This window comes from Montipora capricornis, chromosome 5, assembly GCF_036669925.1.
Source record: "Montipora capricornis isolate CH-2021 chromosome 5, ASM3666992v2, whole genome shotgun sequence".
Taxonomy (NCBI): domain Eukaryota; kingdom Metazoa; phylum Cnidaria; class Anthozoa; order Scleractinia; family Acroporidae; genus Montipora; species Montipora capricornis.
Window position 1 is genome coordinate 11,644,115 of NC_090887.1, and position 21,565 is coordinate 11,665,679.

At 37.6% G+C, this 21,565-nt stretch overlaps 1 protein-coding gene and 1 long non-coding RNA gene across 2 annotated transcripts in view; one reads left to right on the top strand and one right to left on the bottom strand.

Annotated features, from left to right (window-relative positions):
* The window catches only part of LOC138049492 (zinc finger protein 271-like), a 12,967-nt gene extending 7,588 nt beyond the window's left edge, over window positions 1–5,379 (bottom strand). The window contains exons 1-3 of the mRNA XM_068895781.1: window positions 5,331–5,379; window positions 3,526–4,383; window positions 1,465–1,560 (exon numbers count right to left, since the gene is read on the bottom strand). Coding sequence (XP_068751882.1) covers window positions 1,465–1,560; window positions 3,526–4,383; window positions 5,331–5,365 — 989 coding nt within the window. The 5' untranslated portion in view covers window positions 5,366–5,379. The remainder of the gene's footprint in view (window positions 1–1,464; window positions 1,561–3,525; window positions 4,384–5,330) is intronic.
* Window positions 5,380–5,677: 298 nt separating this feature from the next.
* Window positions 5,678–12,337, top strand: LOC138049495 (uncharacterized). The gene is made up of 3 exons (XR_011132391.1): window positions 5,678–5,847; window positions 10,183–10,334; window positions 12,141–12,337. It is a non-coding gene; the product is annotated as an uncharacterized lncRNA (long non-coding RNA).
* The last annotated feature ends 9,228 nt before the right edge of the window (window positions 12,338–21,565 follow it).

Consider the following 21,565-nt stretch of genomic DNA (forward strand, 5'->3'; position numbering starts at 1 on the left):
ATATCATTTTGCACCTAAACAATACCAATGACAGAGGGCTGAGGAGAAGCTGGTTTAAAATATATTTATGAAGTTACACTGGTGGTTAAAAGCGTTTCAGAAATTATTTACAATAAAAATGTTCCCGACATTTCATTCGCAATCACAGACCTTCTTCAGGGGAAGTGAGAGAAAAATTTTATACAAAAGCACAGATATACATGTAAGCAAGACACTGATTAAAACGAAACATCAGGAACATTTTTATTGTAAATAATTTCTGAAACTCTTTTAACCACCACTGTAACTTTATAAATACTTTTTTAAATGTACCCACCAGGTGACAAACCCAGTTTTAATTGAAGCTGGTTTAATCAAGAATTTGGACCTGAAATCTCTACGGGCTGGTTCAAGAAAAATATTGTTGTGGCTGAAAAAACCCATCAGTTTTTAAAAATACAGTATTGGCATCATACATAATTATGTATCACACCAAAACTACAGTACTACTGGTTCAAATAATCTCCCTCCTCCACCACTACAACCCCATGATGCCTAAGTTGAAAGCTATTGGAACAAACCCCACTTTGCTTGCAGGTAACAACACTTGTTTCAAACAGGGTTGGATGCCTGGGATTTTGTGCAGTGCATATCCTGTGTACAGGAAAGACAGTTAACTAATGATGAAATGGTATATGAAATGAATCATATATGAACTGTGGATATGAAATCAAGTGAAGCTATGATCTTCGCAGTTGTGAACGCAATTTTTACAATTGCGTAGAGAAGCCTGAAAAATTCAGGACTTCAACGGGGTTGAAGTCCTGTCCCGTCCCAATCCTTCATTATCGCCAGCATAACATGGATGTCCCCACGACCCACTTAAACAGCTTAGTGAAAAGAAACAGTGTGTAGCAAAGTTTCTTGACATGTACAAGAAAATTAATCTTGGCGTGAAACCAGTGACACTGAGGTTGGGAGTCCAACACGCTAACAACCATACCACAGTAAATTTGTATAATAGTATTTGAAGACTTTAATTGACACTTGGTTCGTTACCAAGTTGCGAGAGTGGCACACTGAGCTGGTACTGTAACACCTACAACTTAGGGCTTGCAACATATGCAAAAGGATAACTAAAAGGCTTGCAAAGTGACTTACATAATTATTTAAGACAAGCTCACATGTACATGCAAGTCCAACAATTTCAATGAAAGATTCAAAACCAAACAGCTTGCACGGAAAACTAGACGGACCCAAGAGCAAGTGGGAAGTAGAAGTGTGCATGCCCAATGATGAGATACATACAGTAGATACATTACATCTCTAACAGTGCCTCCAAAATGTACCCAAAGCATTTTAAAAAATCAAAAACATACAAAAATCCATTTCAAATGCACTATCCAATATTCCATTATTACTTTTAATTTAGACAAACAGGATGTGGTAAATGGAAGGAAAATAAAATTTAATGGGGAAACAAACCTGCTAGGACTGTCAGAGTTCTGAGCTGACATTGTTGTGGCAGGTGTTTTCTTCTTGCGAGGCCAAACAACAACTTCCTCGCTGCTTCCTGTTGCACTAAAAGCAACAAAACCATCACTTAACATTCAGAGGAATATGAAAGAAATGCAATTGAAAGAAGAATGTAACAGCAACCATTCAGCGAGTGAAAGGCAAACTGTGAATCAGAAACTCTGCACTATTAAAGTGATTCCTCAGACAAAAAAAGTTGTCATATGATTAATTTTTCTTGAAACTTTCCCTGAATGTTCCCTAAGGTAATCCTTGTTTTGGGAACTACAATAAAAAAAAGATATGTCACCGTGCTTGCTTAAGAGATATAATAGGCCAATCTTACCCCATTGATGGCTGTACTGATACTAATCATGGGCTCAGAATACATTTTGCGGTAGCTAAACAAGATGGTTTTCAAAGTAACACTTGAAAAAACACCTGATACACTGTAGGTAGAAAGTCTCCGGCACATGGAACACTGTCTTACATAGTCTATGGAAAAATCACTCAACTTAAAACGACGTCAACTCAAAACGTTTCTTGAATCGTTGTTTACAAGATCATAATTTACATCCCTGGGTAGGGGGCTTTGTGTACGTTTTTTCCTTTCTTTTTTTCCTTCCAACAAATTTTTTTTTTTGTTTTAACCCATTGACGTCCAAACCGGCCAGCTCTGTCTAACACCAGACGATTTTACTCATCAATGGGGAACCCCTGGAAGTCAATGGGTTAAATTAATCACTCACTGAAAAACTTTCCCCATTAAAGGGGATAATTTGCACACCAAAATTATGCAATAAAAAGTATAGGTCACTGGGCTTGTTTAAGAGTAAAACACCATTGTACCTGTCTTTCTCGATTATCGTAGATCAAAACAACAAAATTTGCCATGTTCGCGGAATGCGCGCGCTTATTTGCAAAGAATTCTGGGTTATTCACAACTTCTCTCACATGTTTTGAGAACTGTGTCAGCGTGTATGATAGACTTATGCCATATTTACAATGTTGCAATTTTGATCCAATTTATAAATATTGATACACCATGTGCACAGTTCAGGATGCGCATTGCAATACTGAGGAATCACCTTAAGGACGTTCGCGCCAATTGTTTCTGCGCATCCTTACTGCGCACGCAAATGCACACGCCACGTCATACACGAGCGCGCGCGCTAAGTAATAAAATGAGAAATGATAGGGCAAAAGGCCATTGCTATAGCTTTGCCTGGATTTAACGGTCTTGGACGTTCGGTGACCCCCATTTTTCTTTCCAGAAACGGATTTTATTTACATTTCTCTCCACGTTGTCCAAAAATGTACAAAAAATCAATGTGGGAAGTTAAAAAAATTTCAAGATTTCTGCTCACAGGACATCAAATCCTGCCATCTTGCGGCTCCAAGGCGCGTGAAACTGTGGTCGCTAAATGCGAACTTGATCTTTAAGGAACCTCACCAGCTGACTAAATTCACTTAATAAGTCCACTTAAATAATATTTGGCAGAGAAGATTTCACTTCAAAGATTTGATTGCAATATATTTGGGTTTACAGACACTGGCCTTATTCGCTAACGAAGCCCGATTTTGTCACATTTTGGGTGTTTTCCGGGCATGTTCTCTCCAAAACGAAGTCGGTGACCCCCCATTTTTTTTACATTTCTGACATAACTAACTCATCATCTTACAGTGGTAAAAGTTTCAGAAAAAACTCAATGTTGAAAAATTTTCGCGCGAACGTCCTTAACAGGAGTCAAGTCCACCAAATTCCTTTTGTTACAGGTACAATGTACATACTACTGTAGTTCAGATTCCCTACCATTAGGCAAAAAAAAAAAATTGCAAGCTCTGGGCAAATTTGTATAGAGAAGGTTTAGGTGATAACATTGACCTGCCATACCATAACCTTAGCGTACATTGTAGGACTGGCAAATTAGAGTTTAGGTGTACATGCATACTATGATAATAATTTATTGCCATTTTTGTTACAGGGAACAGCTGTATTTCTGAATCTAGTCTAATAAAAGAAAGGCCAACCTTGACAATGAAGGGGAGCATTTGACTGTATGAAGCTGTTTGTGTTTCTTCAGAGTATGCTGATGACGATAAGTCTTCTTACACACATCGCATGTAAAGGGTCTTTCACCAGTGTGAATTCTGATGTGTTGGATCACATTTTTCCTCATGGAAAAGCTTTTTTCACACTCTGGACACTTATAGGGCTTTTCACCAGTGTGCTTCCTGTAGTGGGCTCGCAATCGCTTTTTGCATCCAAAGGCCTGCTCGCAACGGTCACATGCAAACGGCTTTTCTCCAGTATGAGTTCTTTCATGGATCTTCAAATCTGAATTCTGCAGAAACGCCCATCCACAAACTGTACACTTGAATGGTCTCTCAGCTGCATGGGAGCCCTGGTGCCTCTTCAAGCTTGACAGTCGTGAAAACACCTTGCTACAGTGGTCACACTTGAATGGCTTTTCGTTACTGTGGGTTTTGATGTGTCGAATCAGGCTTGCTGGTGTAGAGTAGTGCTTTTCACACTGAGGACATTTAAATCGCTTCTCGTTCACTGCAGAAGCGTTGGTCAAGCTCTCACCAGCATCAGGAACTGGCTCTGACAAAGTGGTAGTATTGGCAATGTGATCTTGTAAGAACAAAGCTGCATCTTCCGACACCAATGCTGTGCCACCTTCTGAAACCACTGCAGCCACATTCTCAGAAGGCACAGTGACAGTCAAATGGGGGGAGTTAGAGAATGGCAAAGATGAGATGTTCTCAACACTCCGATTGTCAGGAGTGGGATTAGCAGTCAAGATCAACAGCTGCAAATGTTCTGTATTGAGGGTGTCCATGGGTTGTATTTGAAACTTTTGAAGATCAAGGATAACCTGCCCCCTGAAAGAAAGCAAACAATGAGCACTAAATTACAAGCCCACACACTGCTTGCAAAGAGAACAAAACATAAATGTAGTTTCCAGCTTTAGCATCTTGATTTACTATCATTGTTAATTTCAGTTTACAGTGTCCCCAATTAGCGCTCCAGCGCTAGAACGACTAGACACTTAAATAAAGTTCCTTTCCTTTCCTTTCCTTTCATCGTGCCTTTGTGGTATCCATCGACATGGTTGTATCACGTACAGAGGTGGAGGGTGGGGGACTGGTGGTAAAAAGTGGTACTTTGGTAAAAAGTGAAAAAGATTAGTTGCAAGGTGTTGAAGTATCTGAACAAATAAACTTACAACATCAGGTTTGGAATTAACCCCTGTTGGGAGCACTGAAAAACTACATTCTCTTGCATGTCTGATTGTTTAGATTAAACTTACACACGAGTCTCAGTCTTGCATTTCAAACTCAAACCATTTGCCACAAAACAATGTCCAATTTTTTATATTTTAGTTTTTACATCTTACTACATGTATGTAAAGAAAAAAGACTTCTTGGTTTCACAAATCTACTAACTATGCACAAATCAACCAATTTTGACCATGAATCAGTTCATAGTTAATAACTATGATCAGTTGAAGGAAACGTTAACAAACTGGACTTTCATCGAAAATTTTAATGCAATGCATGTATCCTAATCAAGATAGGGAGACGGTATATTTAAACTCAGCGTAAACTGTATTGTTTACTGTTGATCATCTGTGAAATGAGCAAACTTCAAATTCGCAAACAAGCTATCGTACGCGTGTACTAATTTAGATGCACATTATATTTTGATTTTGCATATATTCTACACTAAAGATGCAGCCACCTTCCTCTGGGTTTATAAACGATTCGTTTCTTACATAACAGACAAAGAGACATCGCGAAATTCATCGCTAAAATCTCTTTAAACTCACCCGTTTGGGCAACCATTGTCGCCACTGTCCGCCATTTTTCTTCTCAAACAGATCCAATTACCCAGGATTCCTTGTTGCTTTAATTTGCACTCGCGCGTCTAACGCGCGCATATTTGTTTCAAGGCGTTGTGGAGTGGTGTGTGGAGAGAAGTGAGAAAGGAATGAAATGATACATGTCCAGCTTGAGGAATAAATTTTAATGAGTCTCTTAAAGTTTATCCTTAGATCATTTTTTTAATCAGCTTACTTTAACTACTTCTAGGGGATTTTTCCCTTCAACAAAGAGAAAAAGAAATTGGCTCCCAAGTAGGACCTTGAGAGAAATCTCAAGAGGGTAAGGGGACGTGTGGGTAACACCTGTACAATGCACCCGTGAGAGAATGCAACAATATACAGGAAGGACTGCTGAAATGATTTTTCACGGCAAAACCTCTGCTCAAGGATGGAAAAAAAGGAAGAGGAAAACAATTTCAAGCAATTAAGGACAGCAGCTAGAAAATAACATCGAAAAATTGGGGTAAGCGGTGACTACACATCAGCTACAATTCGTGAACATTCGCGTACGAGCCTCCATTTTAATTTAATTAATGCCACGATCCGTGATTGTCATTTTTGTGTTGAAAGTCGGGCCTAGATTGTCAAATTGAATTAAAATTGCATAATTTGGACTTTAAAATTCCCAAAGTTTGGTTAAAAGAAATTTTTGAACGATCTGTTCATGTTGTTTGCTTAGCGAAGACACCGAGGCGTAATTTGATCGCCTTTGTTTGTTGTCATGGAGAAATGACAGGTGTTAACAGACATCATGAAAAAAGTGAAGTGGCCATTCTTACGGGACCCGTACAACTAAAAATTTAAAAAATTACGGTTTCTTCTTTTTTATGTCAGGAGATCTTGGTTATCCACAGGCACCCCAAGCTCAGTGTGAGCATGGCCGACAAAAATAAAAGGATTTGTATGGGAATCCCATTGTGGATAGCTTCCTTCCTGTGTGGTTATTTTCCATATCCGACGCGATTTGAGCCATTTTTCAATTTCTGGGTTGTCAACGTGTATGGTTACGATAAAAAACCAAGGCTGGAGACTAAATTCTCAGGAGCCACCAATTTGAGTCCAATATTCCTGGATAAAATGTTCCCACGGTCACAATTCCACATCAGAATTAATTGGCAAAGATTGAACTTTCATCTCAACCCACCATCAACGTGATAGCAGTCCAGTGAACAACGTCAGGCGGTGAATATTGCAACAAAACAGCTTTTGAGGGCGGTGCTTTATCACAAGAGTGGCCACCGCCTCGACCGTTGATAACAAACTGACCCTTACTCGGGTGACAGACCGTAGTTTGTCAAGCGCAAATTTCTTTATTTCCCTGGGTCTCCTGACATGACTGCATTGACTCAGTCATCCAATCACAGTCGCGCCTCTTTCGTGTTGACAAAGTTCAAACACATTCGCGAAACCGGAAAGCATTGAAAGATGCGAGAATGAAAGCCATAGTAAACAAACTTTTGCACAATCATTCCCCTTTTATTAGTTAATAAGATTTTGTACGTATTAGGCTGTTCGCAATTGTAACTGTATTATTTTATCAAGCCTTTAAGGAATTAACATTAATTATGCAAATAAAATTTGTTCCCGTAGTTTGTCAAGCGCAATTTTTTTATTCCCCTGGCTCTTCCGACACCACTGTTTTCTCTCAGATGATAATAATTAAATTTCACTGGCTTCAGTAAGTCCAGCAACAAAATATTTGTAGCACAATATCCTACGCGAACAAAGTTTATTTGCATGTTAATTAATATATATTCCTTAAAGGCTTGAGTCAATGCAGTCATGTCGAGAGACCTAGGGGAATAAAGAAATTTGCGGTTGACAAACTACGGTCTGTCGCCCAGGTAAGGGTCAGTTTGTTATCAACTGTCAAAGCGGTGGCCACTCTTGTGATAAAGCACCGCCTTCGAAAGCTGTTTTGTTGCAATATTACTGCCTGACATTGCTCGCAGGACTGGTATCGCATTGATGGTGGGTTGCAATGAAAGTTCAGTCTTTGTCAATTAATTCTGATGTGGAATTGTGATTGTGGGAACAATTTATCCAGGAATACTTGAGTCAAATTGGTGGCTCCTGAGAATTGCGTCAGATCTGGAAAATAACCACACAGCTGCAGGAAGGAAGCTATCCACAATGGCAATAAGTGTAGGCTTCTTAATTGAAATTTTTTTCATATAATTATCTTCTTAAGCTTTTTATCGGGATTCCATACCAATCGTTATATTTTTGTCGGCCATCATCTCACACTGAGTTTGGTGTACCTGCGGGTTATCTAAAATGTTTTTCAACTTTTTGTACCAGAGCATATAATTTTGCAGAAATCTCCATTTTACCTTCCCTACTAGCATAGATCACTTTTTTTGGCGTTTGCTGGGCTGTCAAGTATGGGGAAAGAAACCTCTGCCATGGGTCGAAATTAAATGTCTTGAGCATGTACAGCAGTTACTTAGTAACCGAATGCTCATGTGATACTTCATGCTGTGTGGGCTCACATAAAAAAAGCGGAATTACGGTAAAGGAATGCGTGGAACACAGCGGGCTCAAGATACAGTCAGCAAACATATCATTGGGCATTCGGTTTGAAGAGTGCTGTCCAAAGTTGTGGACACTGGTTGAATCAAAGTGAGTTAATTCGACCCATGGCAGAGACCTCTTTTCACGTACTCGACAGCCCAGCGAATGAAAAAGAAAAGAAACCTCTGCTAGCAGGGAACATTTTACCCAAAATACGGTCGAACCTTCTGTAAGCGACCACTCAAAATGCCAAGCCAAGGTGGTCGCTTACGGGAGGTGGTTGCTTTAACGAGATGTTAGACCATACTTAGCATAATTATTATGGTAACTGCAGAGACTTAACCATGCACTAATGCCCATCTAAATGCACTTTATAACTTTTAGAAGTCACAAAAATGGTCAAGCTTTCTAAAGTATCTATTGAGAATATCATGGTATTACAATGTTTTTTAAAAAAAATGTTTCAACAAAATCTTCTGTCATCTTCAGTTTGAATTACAAAGTACGGAGTTGAATATATAGTGTTCACAAAATGCTAATAAACTATTAGAACAATAGGAAACATGACAATGTAAAATATTACAAAGAAAGTTTTAAATTGACATGATAAAGGTGATGATTTAGTGTAGGTTTTTCCTATTGAATATGAATAGCTTCTTTTATCTTAAACTGGAAGGTGGTGGAAGCTTGATCTAGGATACTGAAACAATCATTAGAGCATGAAGTGCGTAATTGCTGCAAATTTTGTAAGTGTTAAAAAATTTGAGAGGCCATATCACTGAACATGTGCTCATGTACGCCTGTGGAAAAATGCCAGCTGGTTTCGCCAACATAGCAGACATTACAGCCCGCACACTAGGGATCTTTCATACCAAACGTGTTACCGATTTTAAAGGATGAGAAAAATAACTTAATATTTATGCTGTTACAATAACTTTTAACAAAGTTGCGAACCTTTTTTTGCGTGATGATAGAAAAAGTACCAATGAAAGGTAATATAAAGTGAAAGGTACTTGTAATGTCAGAGACGGAAGCCGGGGAATTACAGTCTTGAAGGGTAAGTGTGAGGTAACAATAAATACAATAATATTTTCAACCAGATGGACTGGAAAAGGATTCTTTTGTAGTATATTGGTGGGTTTCGTGAAAACATAACCAAGTGTTGTTGATCTTGAAGGCTCTATCAACAACCATGCAAATGAGATCCAGTTGGTAGGAGTGAGATGTAAAACTAAAGTAATTAGTCAACAGGCCTTTGAAGGTTTTCTTACGGTAAACACTGGTAACAGGAAAATGAGAGTTGTTGTTGATCATAACAACTTAAAGAAAGGGATATTGTTCATATGGGGTAGAAACCTAGCACTTCACATTACACTCTAATCAGTTAAGTCTGTTCAAATATAAGTGCTACACGGCCAACGTTTGCAAAAAAAAAACATTATCCTTCCTTGTAAATAATTGTGTACATCATGAAAAAATGTAAAGGCCCACATTCACCCAAAATGCACAATAAATTTCGTGTTACAAGAAACTACTGAAGAAATCATAATGTGCTGCCAAACAAATCACTCGTTTTGACAATACAAAACGACTGCAATGACTTGTGGGCGAATGTGGGAGACTGATTTTAAATTTGAAAATGAAGAATTGAAACTGGGTTTGTAGTTTGTTGGTAGCATCAATTTTTAAAGTGGTACTATGATCAAAAATTCATTTCCTTTTTTTCTTCAGATTTTGAAAGCGTGTTCGCTTAACACCTAACTGGCAAAATTTTGAGCTTTGAGTTTTATCCAAAGGCTGTTTATTTTGAGTGTAAGTTTTGGATTTCATGGTCCGCCATTACTCACGTTCAAAACTGGCCGATTGGACCTCAGAGGGTTGGATCTCAAGAAAATGACGTCATTTACTCACCAGCTTAAAATTTCAGCGTGTAAACGCAATTCGTTATGTATGCAAAACACGGGTTGAAAAGTCTGAAAGCCCGAAACTCCCGTGCTGCATATTAATTAGGCCGCGTACACACGCATTGCATTCTTAAACTAGTGAGCGTTTGACGTCATTTTCTCCTCGACCCAGCTCTCTCAAGATTTTAAAGTTAGTAATGGCAGACCAATAAATAAGAAAATTCCAGCTAAAATAAACAGGTGTCTTTTTAAAATCAGAACTTAAAACTTGGGTGAGTTAGTGTTTAGTTAACATAGTTTTGAAATCCAAAGCAAAAACAAATTTTTTTTTTTTGGTCGTAGTACCACTTTAATGATGTCTTTCTTTTTCTTGTCCGCAGGTCTCGAAATAGGGAACAAAGTGTTATGATCCGCAAGCAAAATGGGAGAGCAACTGTTGGGGAAAGAAAATTAAGTTATCAAGACTCAAGAGGCTAATGTTGACGGTAGATTGTCAAGTTTAAGCGTAAAATTTAGTCATCAAAGCAACAAGGTAATATAACAGTCTTCCACTTTTTGACAGTTCTTTGGTTAGGGTAAAAATTTCTACCCTGTCTGTTTTTCCAATGATGTAGTTTTAGTGTTCCTCTGAAATAGAAAATTTCCCAGTCAAGGAATTGGGATTTGCTCTTATAAGGTGTAAAGTTCAAAAGTGAACTCTGTTTTTGAAAAGTCATCAATTATGCCAACTAGAAAAAAATCCTTTTCACTTTTCGAAAGTGAACTTAGCATTTTTGAAAGAAGCTTTTTCCTATATTTCCAGTGATCTGTAGCTTGGAATATTCTTTGTCACATTGATGAAAATTGGTAGTGATTATTTTAAAAATGATAGAGTCTTATTAAACTGTCTTGCTAATTTCGAATTTCATTTGTAATTTTTCACCATAATGTTCTTAAGGGTGCGTTCAATTGACCGTATTCCTGAATAGGAATACGTGGAATATGTTAGAAATCCTTTGTTTTTACGGAGATTCACATTAAAATTGTCAAACATCTGCTAAAATAAACATATTTTTATTATCCTTGCCGCTTTGAAATGCGCCAAACATACCGTTTTAATCATCACTCCACATATTCTTATTCCGGAATAGGGTCAATTGAACGCGCTCTAAGTTTTGTACCTTAAGGACGGTGCCTACTAATTCAAAGGTGTTTTTGCGAGTGTTATTGAAAAAGAAAATTGGGGGTAACCACTCATTTTTCAAGGATAATTGATGAATAATATTTGCAAAAGCTTTAAAATACAAAGCAATGTATGGCGTTCTTTCTCAAATTGAAGCTTAATTATCTCTCAAAAATGCACGTGGTTTCCCCCAATTTTCTCTTTGGATACCAATTAAGAGTACTTACTAAGATCTACTATTTCCAAAGAGTTTTAAACCGTGCAAAAATATCCCTGTATTAATAAGCACCACCCATAGGAAATCCAAATATCTCGAGATGGGCAGAACGTATGCGCAATAACAATAGTGGGCACCATCCTTAAGGGGGTGGCTGTTAACTACAGAAAGACAATTGTTGCTAAGGAAGCTTTTTATTCAAGAACCCTACTAAAGGGTTACACGGATGGTTCTTTGAAGTAACTTTTTCAATGGCAATCTGACATTACCTCAATCAGAAGGCCATGCCCAACTCGTCCCAGTCCTCTACCTTGCGTTTCAGTGAAAATCAGGTAAAAGCTCTCACTGAGAACAAAAGAAAGAGGTGGTTTTTCACCAGATGGGAATCGTCCAATCATTTTTCTTAAACAGTAGCATGGAATTTCTATTTGGAAAAAAAAGTGGAACTGATGTTTTGAAGTGTATCAAAGGTGGGCCTGATGACCTCATAATTCTTTTGAGAAATAATTACATGTAGAAGACACTTGGCTAAAAAGGATAACTGTAGAGTTTAAGGAATTTGAGAAAGGACTATTTGAAGGGGTCCATAGCAATAGTTTGATAGTTAAGAGCCACCTCCCTTAGTAGCCTATTTTTACAGTTCTGTGCTCAGATTCCAGGCCTTTGAATAAAAGTGAGGCCCTGGAGTTGACCTTGTTTTGATATAAACCTCACTGCTTTTGTTATTTAAATAGAAACTCGTTAGCTTTACAACATGATTTACATAAGAAAAGCAATGAGGTTTGTATCCAAACATGGTCAACTCCAGCCTCGTTTTTATTCAAAGGCCTGGTAACTGAGCACAAAACTGTAAAAGGGTCTATTGGAAGATTTCTAAAAGTCATTATTATCCTTCATTAACTTGGTTGTTAACTTTGTTTCGAAAGTTAATATAGTCTTCAATATTCTTTCTGTTTCAGCATTACTTTCTAAATCAGTGGTTCATTTCAATTAACTTCTAAAGTGAATCTTCAATAAGACTAGCCACTGTACAAGTGCATGTAAAAAAAATAACTAAGTTCGAAATGCTTTGTAATACCATCTTTTTTTCACTTGCTCATTCATTCGTTCATTCATTCATTCATTCATTGAGGAAGTCAATAAACATGTAAACCATTCTGTTTGTACTTCTTTATTCGTTATGTATTCTCTTCTAAAGAAGTATAGATGGTTTTCACCTTACCTCACGGCAGCCATGTTAGTGCAAAAGAACAAAATATAGAGAAAAGTCTTTTTGTAATTTGACTCTATAATTTGTAATGCAAAATGTGAGCCATAATTTGCTATTGTTTTGTGCACCAACATGGCCGTCTCATCCCATGATTGAATTAGACCATCTATAGTAAAGTGTTTTTTTTTTTTTTGATAAGGCGAAAAAATCTCTGCCCCTTTAACACAGATCTAGCACAAAGGCAAAATATCAAAACAGCCTTTTGATGGGCTAAATCCATCTGAAATCTTGACAGATTTTTCCCACCAAAAGACCCCCATCAAAGGCACAGAAAAACAATAGAACTAGTCACAAATTTCATGAAAAAAGTGCATTAACTAAATTGGTTTGAATGGTTTCATTCATTTTCACTTTTTCTGGCAGTTCGAGTCCACCCTTTTTCAAATCTATAGGGTTTTGCCAGGCAATCGAGAAACACCGCTGAGAGAGGATGGGTCTTTACCGTTTTCTCCAAGCCTTGCTCAGCCGTTTCGTCTAGATTGTGTGACAAAACAATAGCTACTCAAATCTGACATAGAATAAACAACTGAACACTAAAATTTATACCTCATCAAAAAACCAATATTTTATTTGCTTGAAATGAAAGTTAGAAAGTTCATCGCAGTCGGATAAGAAGCTGTAGCAATTAAGCAGCTCTCAGCTGGTTTGGGGAGCCATGCAATAGGCCACTTTGAAAAATACCATAATACTCTTTGTTTGCCCACCCCCTCCCCCCAAGATTTTGCATAAGCATTGTTTCCAGTTGCTCTTGGGACTTACAATGGTCCCAAGAGAAAACAAAAAACAATACTCATGCAAATTTTTGGAGGGCAAACAAAGAGTATTATGGTATTTTTTAAAGTGGCCTGTGGGAGCAATCAGCTCAATATGGCGCTGCATGATTATTCCGGGGGTGGGTTAGGGCTAAAGGGAAAACCCAAAGTAGAGGACAAAATTTCTCGAAATAGACAAGAAAAATTATTATCCTGCGTGGCAGACGTTCGAAGGGGAAGGGAACGGAGAACCGGCGGGAGAATGAGGAGGTCTAGCGACCATCTCTTTCTCCTGGCGGTTTTCCCTTCTCTTCCCTTCGAACGCCTGTCACGCAGGCCAAAGAAAAATAAGCACAATGCGAATGGACCAATTTCGATATATTAAAATTCAGTCCTAAACAAAAGCATCATCTCGAGGCTGTGGGGAATAAACTCATACAAATCCTTATATTTATTCCCCTTGGTGCCTTTAGTTTAGGACTGAATTTTCATATATCGAAATTGGTCTATCTGACGTTGGGCACGCCCCCACCCCAATCCCAGATCCTGGTACGTAGAAGGCATGTGTTTCATCAATAGACCTCTTTAGCTTGTACATTTTGTTTTCCCATTTCAGACCACGTGATGTTACTCTAGGGAAAACTTTCTTTCAAATGTCGTCCTATGCACATGAATATGTACGCATAACTTATGAAAAACAAAAGGAAAATTCCCTTGAGAACATCACGTGGTCTGAAATGGGAAAACAAAACGTACAAGCTAAAGAGGTCTATTTGCCAACCCATCTCCCTTTTGTGATTACCATGAAGACGAGGGTAACAATAAAAACGACGATGAAGGAACCATGCGCATCAATTACGATTTTCACTTTTTTTGAAAACGTTTTTTTTTTTTCGCAATCCAAGAGATGAGTTCTCTCTTGGAAATCCTTCACTGTATGGACCCATTTTAAGAAGTCTAATAGGCTTTTTGCAACATTTCTTGAGGAAGAGGCGACAACGGTGTAATGTAGAAATGACGGTGGACGAATAATAGAAGCCAATTCCCTATTTTTACCAATCCCACAACACAGTTCATTCACTGAAGCATGATGATACAGTCCCAAGAGTAAATAATTTGTATTGTTTTTATGTAAAGAACCCTCAAAACGTATAGGAAAACTGTTCGTTTGTTTGGTATTTTTATTGTCCGTGAGTTTCACAGGTAGTACGGAGAGGATGCCATGTCCAACAAAAATAAACTTGTCCCGCGCTACTGTTGTGTCCCAAATCCACCCGCTTCTAAGACCCGGCCTTTGACCACGTGACCACGTGGCCACGCACCAAAAACCGAGAACCAAGTCAACCTGATTTTTCTTTGCTCCTTCAATTAAATCAGTGATAACAAATAAACTAAAGAGTATATCAGTTGTCAGGTCTTTTTGTATTTTAAAAGCAAAATAAACATTTCATTTTGAAATCTCAGCGTTTTTTACGAAATCCGTGAATTTGATAATTTCACGCTTGCCTTCTGCGTGGAAGTTTGTCAAAATGCTCAACGTGTATTCAAAGCGTTTTTTTTCCTGCGGTGTTGTCGTTACAAATTTCATCACGGAAAATTCGGCACATAAAGATTCTTTTCCATTATAATCAAGCATTAATGATGCAAGAAAAATCATAGAATAATTTTGACGACACCCTATTGCAATTTGCATTCGGACGAGTAGATTTGCAAGGGATGCCAAATTAGCTAGCAACAATACCCCTAATTTTCACGGCGAAAGCACATCGGTGATGTTTTCATCGTGTAGATGTTGCAAACATGAGGTTCCACGTGGCACACTTTGTTGTCACTTGAGTTAGGCATCGAAATTTACGACTATCAGCCAATCAGCGACCTTCGTGAACCAAATAAATTGAAGCCCAATTTGGAGACTCGTCGCTTCACCTTCGGGCAATTTACGAACGAGGAAGTTCATCGACCTATCGTTGCTGGAAGAAGAAGTGGTCTTGACGAATATGACGCTGCGTTCCAGACACAAGGACGACTTTGGAGAAGACAAATTAAAGATGGACCACAGTAAAGGTGAAGTATGTGCGTGCAAAAAAAAAGTGCGCGGTGCACAAACTTTCACACTTAAGAGGCGCTCTTGTTACGTTTTGTGGTGCATTTCTCTTGAGAATTAGCTCTCGTAAGTGAATTCTGCCGTGGAAGGATCGAGTTTTGCTAATTCATCTCTGCCTACATTATATGCCAACACAGCACTCCGTTGCATAGAATGGCTTTTAATTCTTGGCAACAAAAGTATTTGTTAGAAAGTTCCATAATACTACTTTCCAAATTTCTAAACAGCTTTTTGACGTTTAAAAAAGCAAATTTCATCTAAAACAGACGCAGCTAACAAACATTTACATTGTCGTTGCGCGTTGCATTGCAAACTAGGAAACGACAAGCATTACTTCAGTGAGCAAGTGAACGATTTGAATCTTGCAGTTATCGTAAAATTTCCTTAAATAACCGAGTTTCGTCTCGTCTCCTGATGGAAATCGTGGCTCCAAACTTAATGATATTACCATCTTTGTAGTAATTTTGAAGTGTGGAAGCTTATCACATTTTCGTTGATAAAACTTTATGTTCTTCATTCACATATTCACTCTGACCTTCAGCTAGACTTTCAAACACAAAGTCTTGTCCTTCCCGCTCTGAGTTCGAACAAACCAAATCCTAACGTCCGGCAACTCCGTAGGTGTAATTTATTAAAAGGACCACGATACTTTAATTAAAATTAAACTTTTGTTACGCACTCCATCCAATTCCTTCAAATGCAGAAACGTTTATACGTTTTTTTGTATGTGGAGCGTTTAACATTAAGTTAAATTCCATCTTTTAAAAAAATAAAAAGAAAGGTTAGGAAACTCCTTATTTTGCGATGTCTTTGTTCATGTTCCCATCATTAGGCAATCGAATCAAAGGATACAAGCAAATATTATGTACGGACACATGTCAATATAAACATCCATTTAATTAACGTATGAGACGCTACCCAGTCCCCACATGGCCACACCCCTGAATTACATAAGAACATGTAACCTTGCCCTCCCCTCCCTGGTTTCTTCTTTTCTTCCCATTTTAAGTTCATCGCCCCTTTTCCTTCTCCATCTCTATTTTCCCTATCCTCAACGAGTCCCCACATTTTTTCGTAATCATCATGACAACCTTGCAATATCCTCCTTTCCCTCTAAAATTGTCCCTATCGATGGATTTCATGAGGTCATGTAATTCTCTTGCGATTCCGTCCTTGCACCGCAGCCCGTCATTACAAACCTATTGTTTTCATGAGGTCATTGTCTTGAGGTCATTGTCTATCTCTACCCCCTGGTTAAATTCAGATTGCATGTTCATAAGGCATTCGCAATTCCCTCGAAATGGATCTCTGTAAATATAAATGGGCAAAAATTGGCTTGATCAACTCTTTCTCGGAGCGCTCTGACAATAGCGTCATGTGCCACTTGAAAAAAAAAATCCTTTAATCTAAGCCATTTTTCAAGCCACCTCAAACCCCTGAAGTAGAACCAGCAAATTGCTACCAATTTAAGGGCCTAAAAGTACTCGAAAATATCTTTCGATTAGTTAACGTATTAACCATCACCTCACCTTTTTTTAGGAGCAAACCAAACACTTCAAAATTATGGCTCAATTCGTAATCCAGTATGCAATCCGTTTGGAACATTTTTATCTTGCCCAACAATCAAGACTTGCAGAACTCGGAGCGAAAGGACTATCCTCAACTGATTAAAAAAAACAATGATTATATTAGATCTGTCCCTAATGCCAACGGCCTCGACATTTCTCTATTCTTTCCACCAATGGTATCCGTCCATCTCCACAACCAATACAAAAAATGGCGAATGCAGTATATTGTACCTAACGATGCCTAACGAATTAGCTGTTTTGTCATGCAGCTTCGCGGAGTATTTTTACTGTTTTTGCTTCCTTACAACCAGCCCGGAGGCCGCGTCCAGCTTCAAAGAAACGGGTAAAATATTTTATGAAGAGAAAAAGTAATATTTGGGTGTGACATTTTTTGAGCAACGCGAGTCAGATGAAAAAAAAGAAAACATTCGTTCTGCAACTGTACAACTAACAGTACAGACAAATGTACAATATCGGGAGATATTTATACTTTTTTCCAGCAAAATAACTTAAAGTGTTTTCCTTTTTAAAACTCAGTCGTGTTTATTTTCAACTTTTAGCCGCTTTCTCTCATCTGTAAACCAGTATATGGACAACTGAAATATCAGTAATTGTCATGAAAACCGTAAGTACTCTTTTTGTGGTCTACAGTAGCCTTAATTAAATAGCAATACTGTACCCTACAATATTCACACTAAACTTGCTTATTTTTACCCGTAGCTGGAGGCTTGTTAGAAGAAATTTCAATTCTTCGCCTTTATTGGACACTGCTAATATACAACTGTAAGTTATTAACAGTATATTCAGCTGGAAAATGTGCTTAGTAAGGGGTCTTCTTACTAAACTCCATTTTTACATCCCTTTTCGATTTCAGTCTCATTCGTTAAAAAAAATAAACTATTTAACCCATTTAAAGCAAATTTAAATTACTTAACATAATTTTAACTTATTCGTAAATAACACTACAGTTTGATAACGAATGATACTTCGTTTGTTAATATTGCATGTCATACCTTTTTTTTTTTTTTTTCTCAACTTTTAGCCGTATTCACTTAAAAACCAGTCCACAAGCAAGTAAAACTCTTGTACTTGCCACAGAAACTGTAAGTACTCTTTACGTCTTCATTAGCCTTAATAATTACCCTGTATAATATTCGCACTGAACACGCTTCTTTTTACCAGTGGCTAAAGGCACGTTACAAGAAATTAATATTCTGCGCCGTCATTGCAGACTGCCAACATCGAACTGTGAGTATTTCTATGACACTATTCATCCATAAAATGTTAAATGTATCCTGTTGTTCAATTCATTATCAGGTACGTTCCCAGACGACAGTCAATGGCCTTCTCCAGTTATCACATCCACTAGTAACGTCCACAGTGAGTACTTCTTTTCATAGAATTCTTTTACAGCCATTTTCCACTTAATGCACTCCATATTCTTGCAATAGTTACAATTAAGGAACCCCGACGAAAGTGATGCGCTTTCATTCGCAACTGATCCCAAACCACACCATTACTTAACCACATTACCCTCAACTTTCACTTCTTTCCTCTTTTTCCGCAAACCATCCAGCCGTAATAAAATTTTAAAAACAAAAAATAAACGTGAAAGTGAATTAATAAACCTTAAACTTTTTTATAAAAAAAAATAATAATAATAACTAACTTTATAAAAATCCTATGTTCTCTCGCTGTTTGTCTCTCCTCCGCGGTCATTTAAATACATTCTATTCGTGGCCAATGTCTTAAACCACTGACAACGATGCTCAAATCCGTAGATACAAATAGATATCACCTCAACCTACCCATTTAACTCATCTAGGATTGTACCATATAGATAGACCAGGCCCAAAATGCCAAATCACTGATAGACCTTTTTGTTTTTTTTAGCTATATGATCATGATTAACAGCTTCCAAGAAATGTGCACAAAGGCTTGCAACAAAACGGAGAAGTTTGCAGTTAATTAAAGATCTCCAAAGCGTAAGCATATCATTAACAGCTTTTTATGTACTTAAATTACTCGTGTCAGTACTGGCTATTTTCACTTTTTCAGCCGTATTCACTCAACCAGTTTATAGACATATGGCGCGCCAGTAGTTACCATAGAAACTACTGTAAGTACATTTTTCGTTTTCAGTAGCCTTAAAAATGATACCCTATTATATATTCACACTGTACTTGCTTCTTCTTACCAGTATCTTAAGCAGTAAAATCTTACACACTTATTGGCGTGTGCAGACATCCAACTGCAAGTACTTCTTTTGACACTTCATCCGAACAATATCTTAAAATGTATCCTGTTTTTCGCTCAGTTTTGCAGATACGTCTAGACAATACCAGGCAGAAAATGTGGTTTTCCACTTGTCACACGGTGCGTAGTATCTCTTAATAGTCTTCTTACAACCATTTTGCATTTCGGCCACATCCCTTATATTGTTACAATTATCCCAATGAAACAATCCCTTGGATCTCGCCCCATTTTTCAAGTAATCAACTGTCTTACATTTTGAAAAAAATGCTTGTCTCCTTTAGCTAACACAGAGCACCACTAGCTGTTGGGAACACCTTCATCCCAAAGCCCCTTAATACTGCTTTGGGAACCTTTTTAAGAGATCGTTGGTAAAACAAGCGCAAATGATATTTATTACTACCCCACAACACAACATCCACCGAAAACGATATTACCCAAAATTTGAAAACTTTTTCTTGCTCTTTATCCCATGCCATCCACTTATATGATAATATTTACAAATATAAAATAAAAATACATAAACTATTAAACTGAATAAAAAACGACTTTGTCTTATTTCATTCTTTACCAATTCCTTAAACCACTTGTACCAACACTTTAACCCGGATTCGAACATCAAACTTCTTTCGTACATATCATCCTCACCAAGGGTTAATCCCATCCTCGTTCCTAGTAGCTTTCCCCATTTCGCGAAAGGTCCTGAGAAAGAGACTTCTTACGCAATCACTAATAGACTGTTTTTACAACTATATTTATCATTCCAGGTTTCCAGGAAATTTGCAGTTGAAGGATCTCCAAACCATAAGTATATCGTTAATAACCTTTGCACATTTAAATCACTCGTAGACTGCCTTTATCGCGCTAATAATCTCCTTTTTTTTTTTTTTTTCCTCTGAAACGTTTAGCCGTATTTACTCATAAAATCAGGGTAAACTGATATCTGGAAACCGTAAGTACTTTTTTTCTTTTAATCTCCGCGCCCTGTAATAATATTCACACTTAACTTCTTTATTTTATTTTTCCCAAAAGCTAAACACTCATTACAGGAAATTCAAATTCTTCGCCGTCTTTTGAAAACTGCTACCATCGAACTGTAAGTACTTGTTTAAGACTTTGCATCCGCAAGGTTAAATGTCACCACTTTTTTCCAACCATTTTCCACGTAGGTCTTGTCCGCAAGAGATGAGGAATTTGGTTCTCCATTTGCCGCATTCTCTAGTATAGTCCACACAGTGAGTACTTCTTTCCATACCCTTCACTTACAGCCATTTCCCATTTTGTTCTCGTAAGTTATATAATATTATCACAATTGTTGCAATGAAAGGATCGCTTAGAAAATCTCGCACCGCTTTGAAAATGAACTTTCTTTCGCAGATCAGATTCTCTAAAAACTGCTCATGGAATCTTAGACATAACTCAACAAAAGATCAAGGTAAAACCTATCGAAATTTAGTGATTATTTCTACCCAACAGCACAACAAACCGTCAATTTCCTGAAATTTCACACGATAATTTAACTTTGCTTTCAGAACATTTGCAAAATCCTTTCTTCTCTTCTCTTCCACTTTTCCGCACCACATCCACTCGTGATAAATTTTATAAACAACGAATAAATATAAAGATAAATGATAAGCTATTAAACCTATTTATAAGACGACTTTATCGCATCATTTCATCTTCCTCACCTATTTCGGTCTTCTGTCCTATTGTATTTCAATACACATTGAATACCTCCCCCACCCCCAGTGAATGAATTCATTCCATTCTTGACCAATTTCTTAACCACTGACACCAACAGTAAAATCCAAAATCGGAAAGTAAAACTCTGTAGGTACATTGTTGCTATGGTTATATATAAAAATCACGCCTTTCGATGCCTTACGTGAAATGATTTAGTATTTCATTGGTGTTTATATAATAAATAGAGAAAATTATAAGGCCGCTTGGAAATATGAAATTTCTCTTACGTGTTAAAAAAATATTTCAACACTCGGAAGAGAAATTTCGTATCTCCAAGCGACCATATATTATCTTCTATTATAGTAACTAAATTACGTTGTTTACGCCCAAAATCACTATGATTGCAGTTTACAACCTTCCCAAGAAACTTCCAACAAAACCGACCAGTTTCAGTAAAAGGTCTCGAAATCGTAAGTATACGATTTTAATTAACCTTTACAAAGTTAATCATTCTCCTTATTAACCGTAGGTCCGCCAAAGAATCCGTCTCCCGCTAGCTCCTATCACGTTTTCACACACGTCTACTGCCACAAGGCAATCAATGGCAATCATGGAAAATTGAGATTTCGCGACGTTCACATCGGTAAGTACCATCACAATATGTCAACTTCAAACTCGGATATTCTCTCTTGTATATTACCAATCCATTTCAGAAAAACCACATTCGCAACGGCAGACTCCTAAACGAGAACCA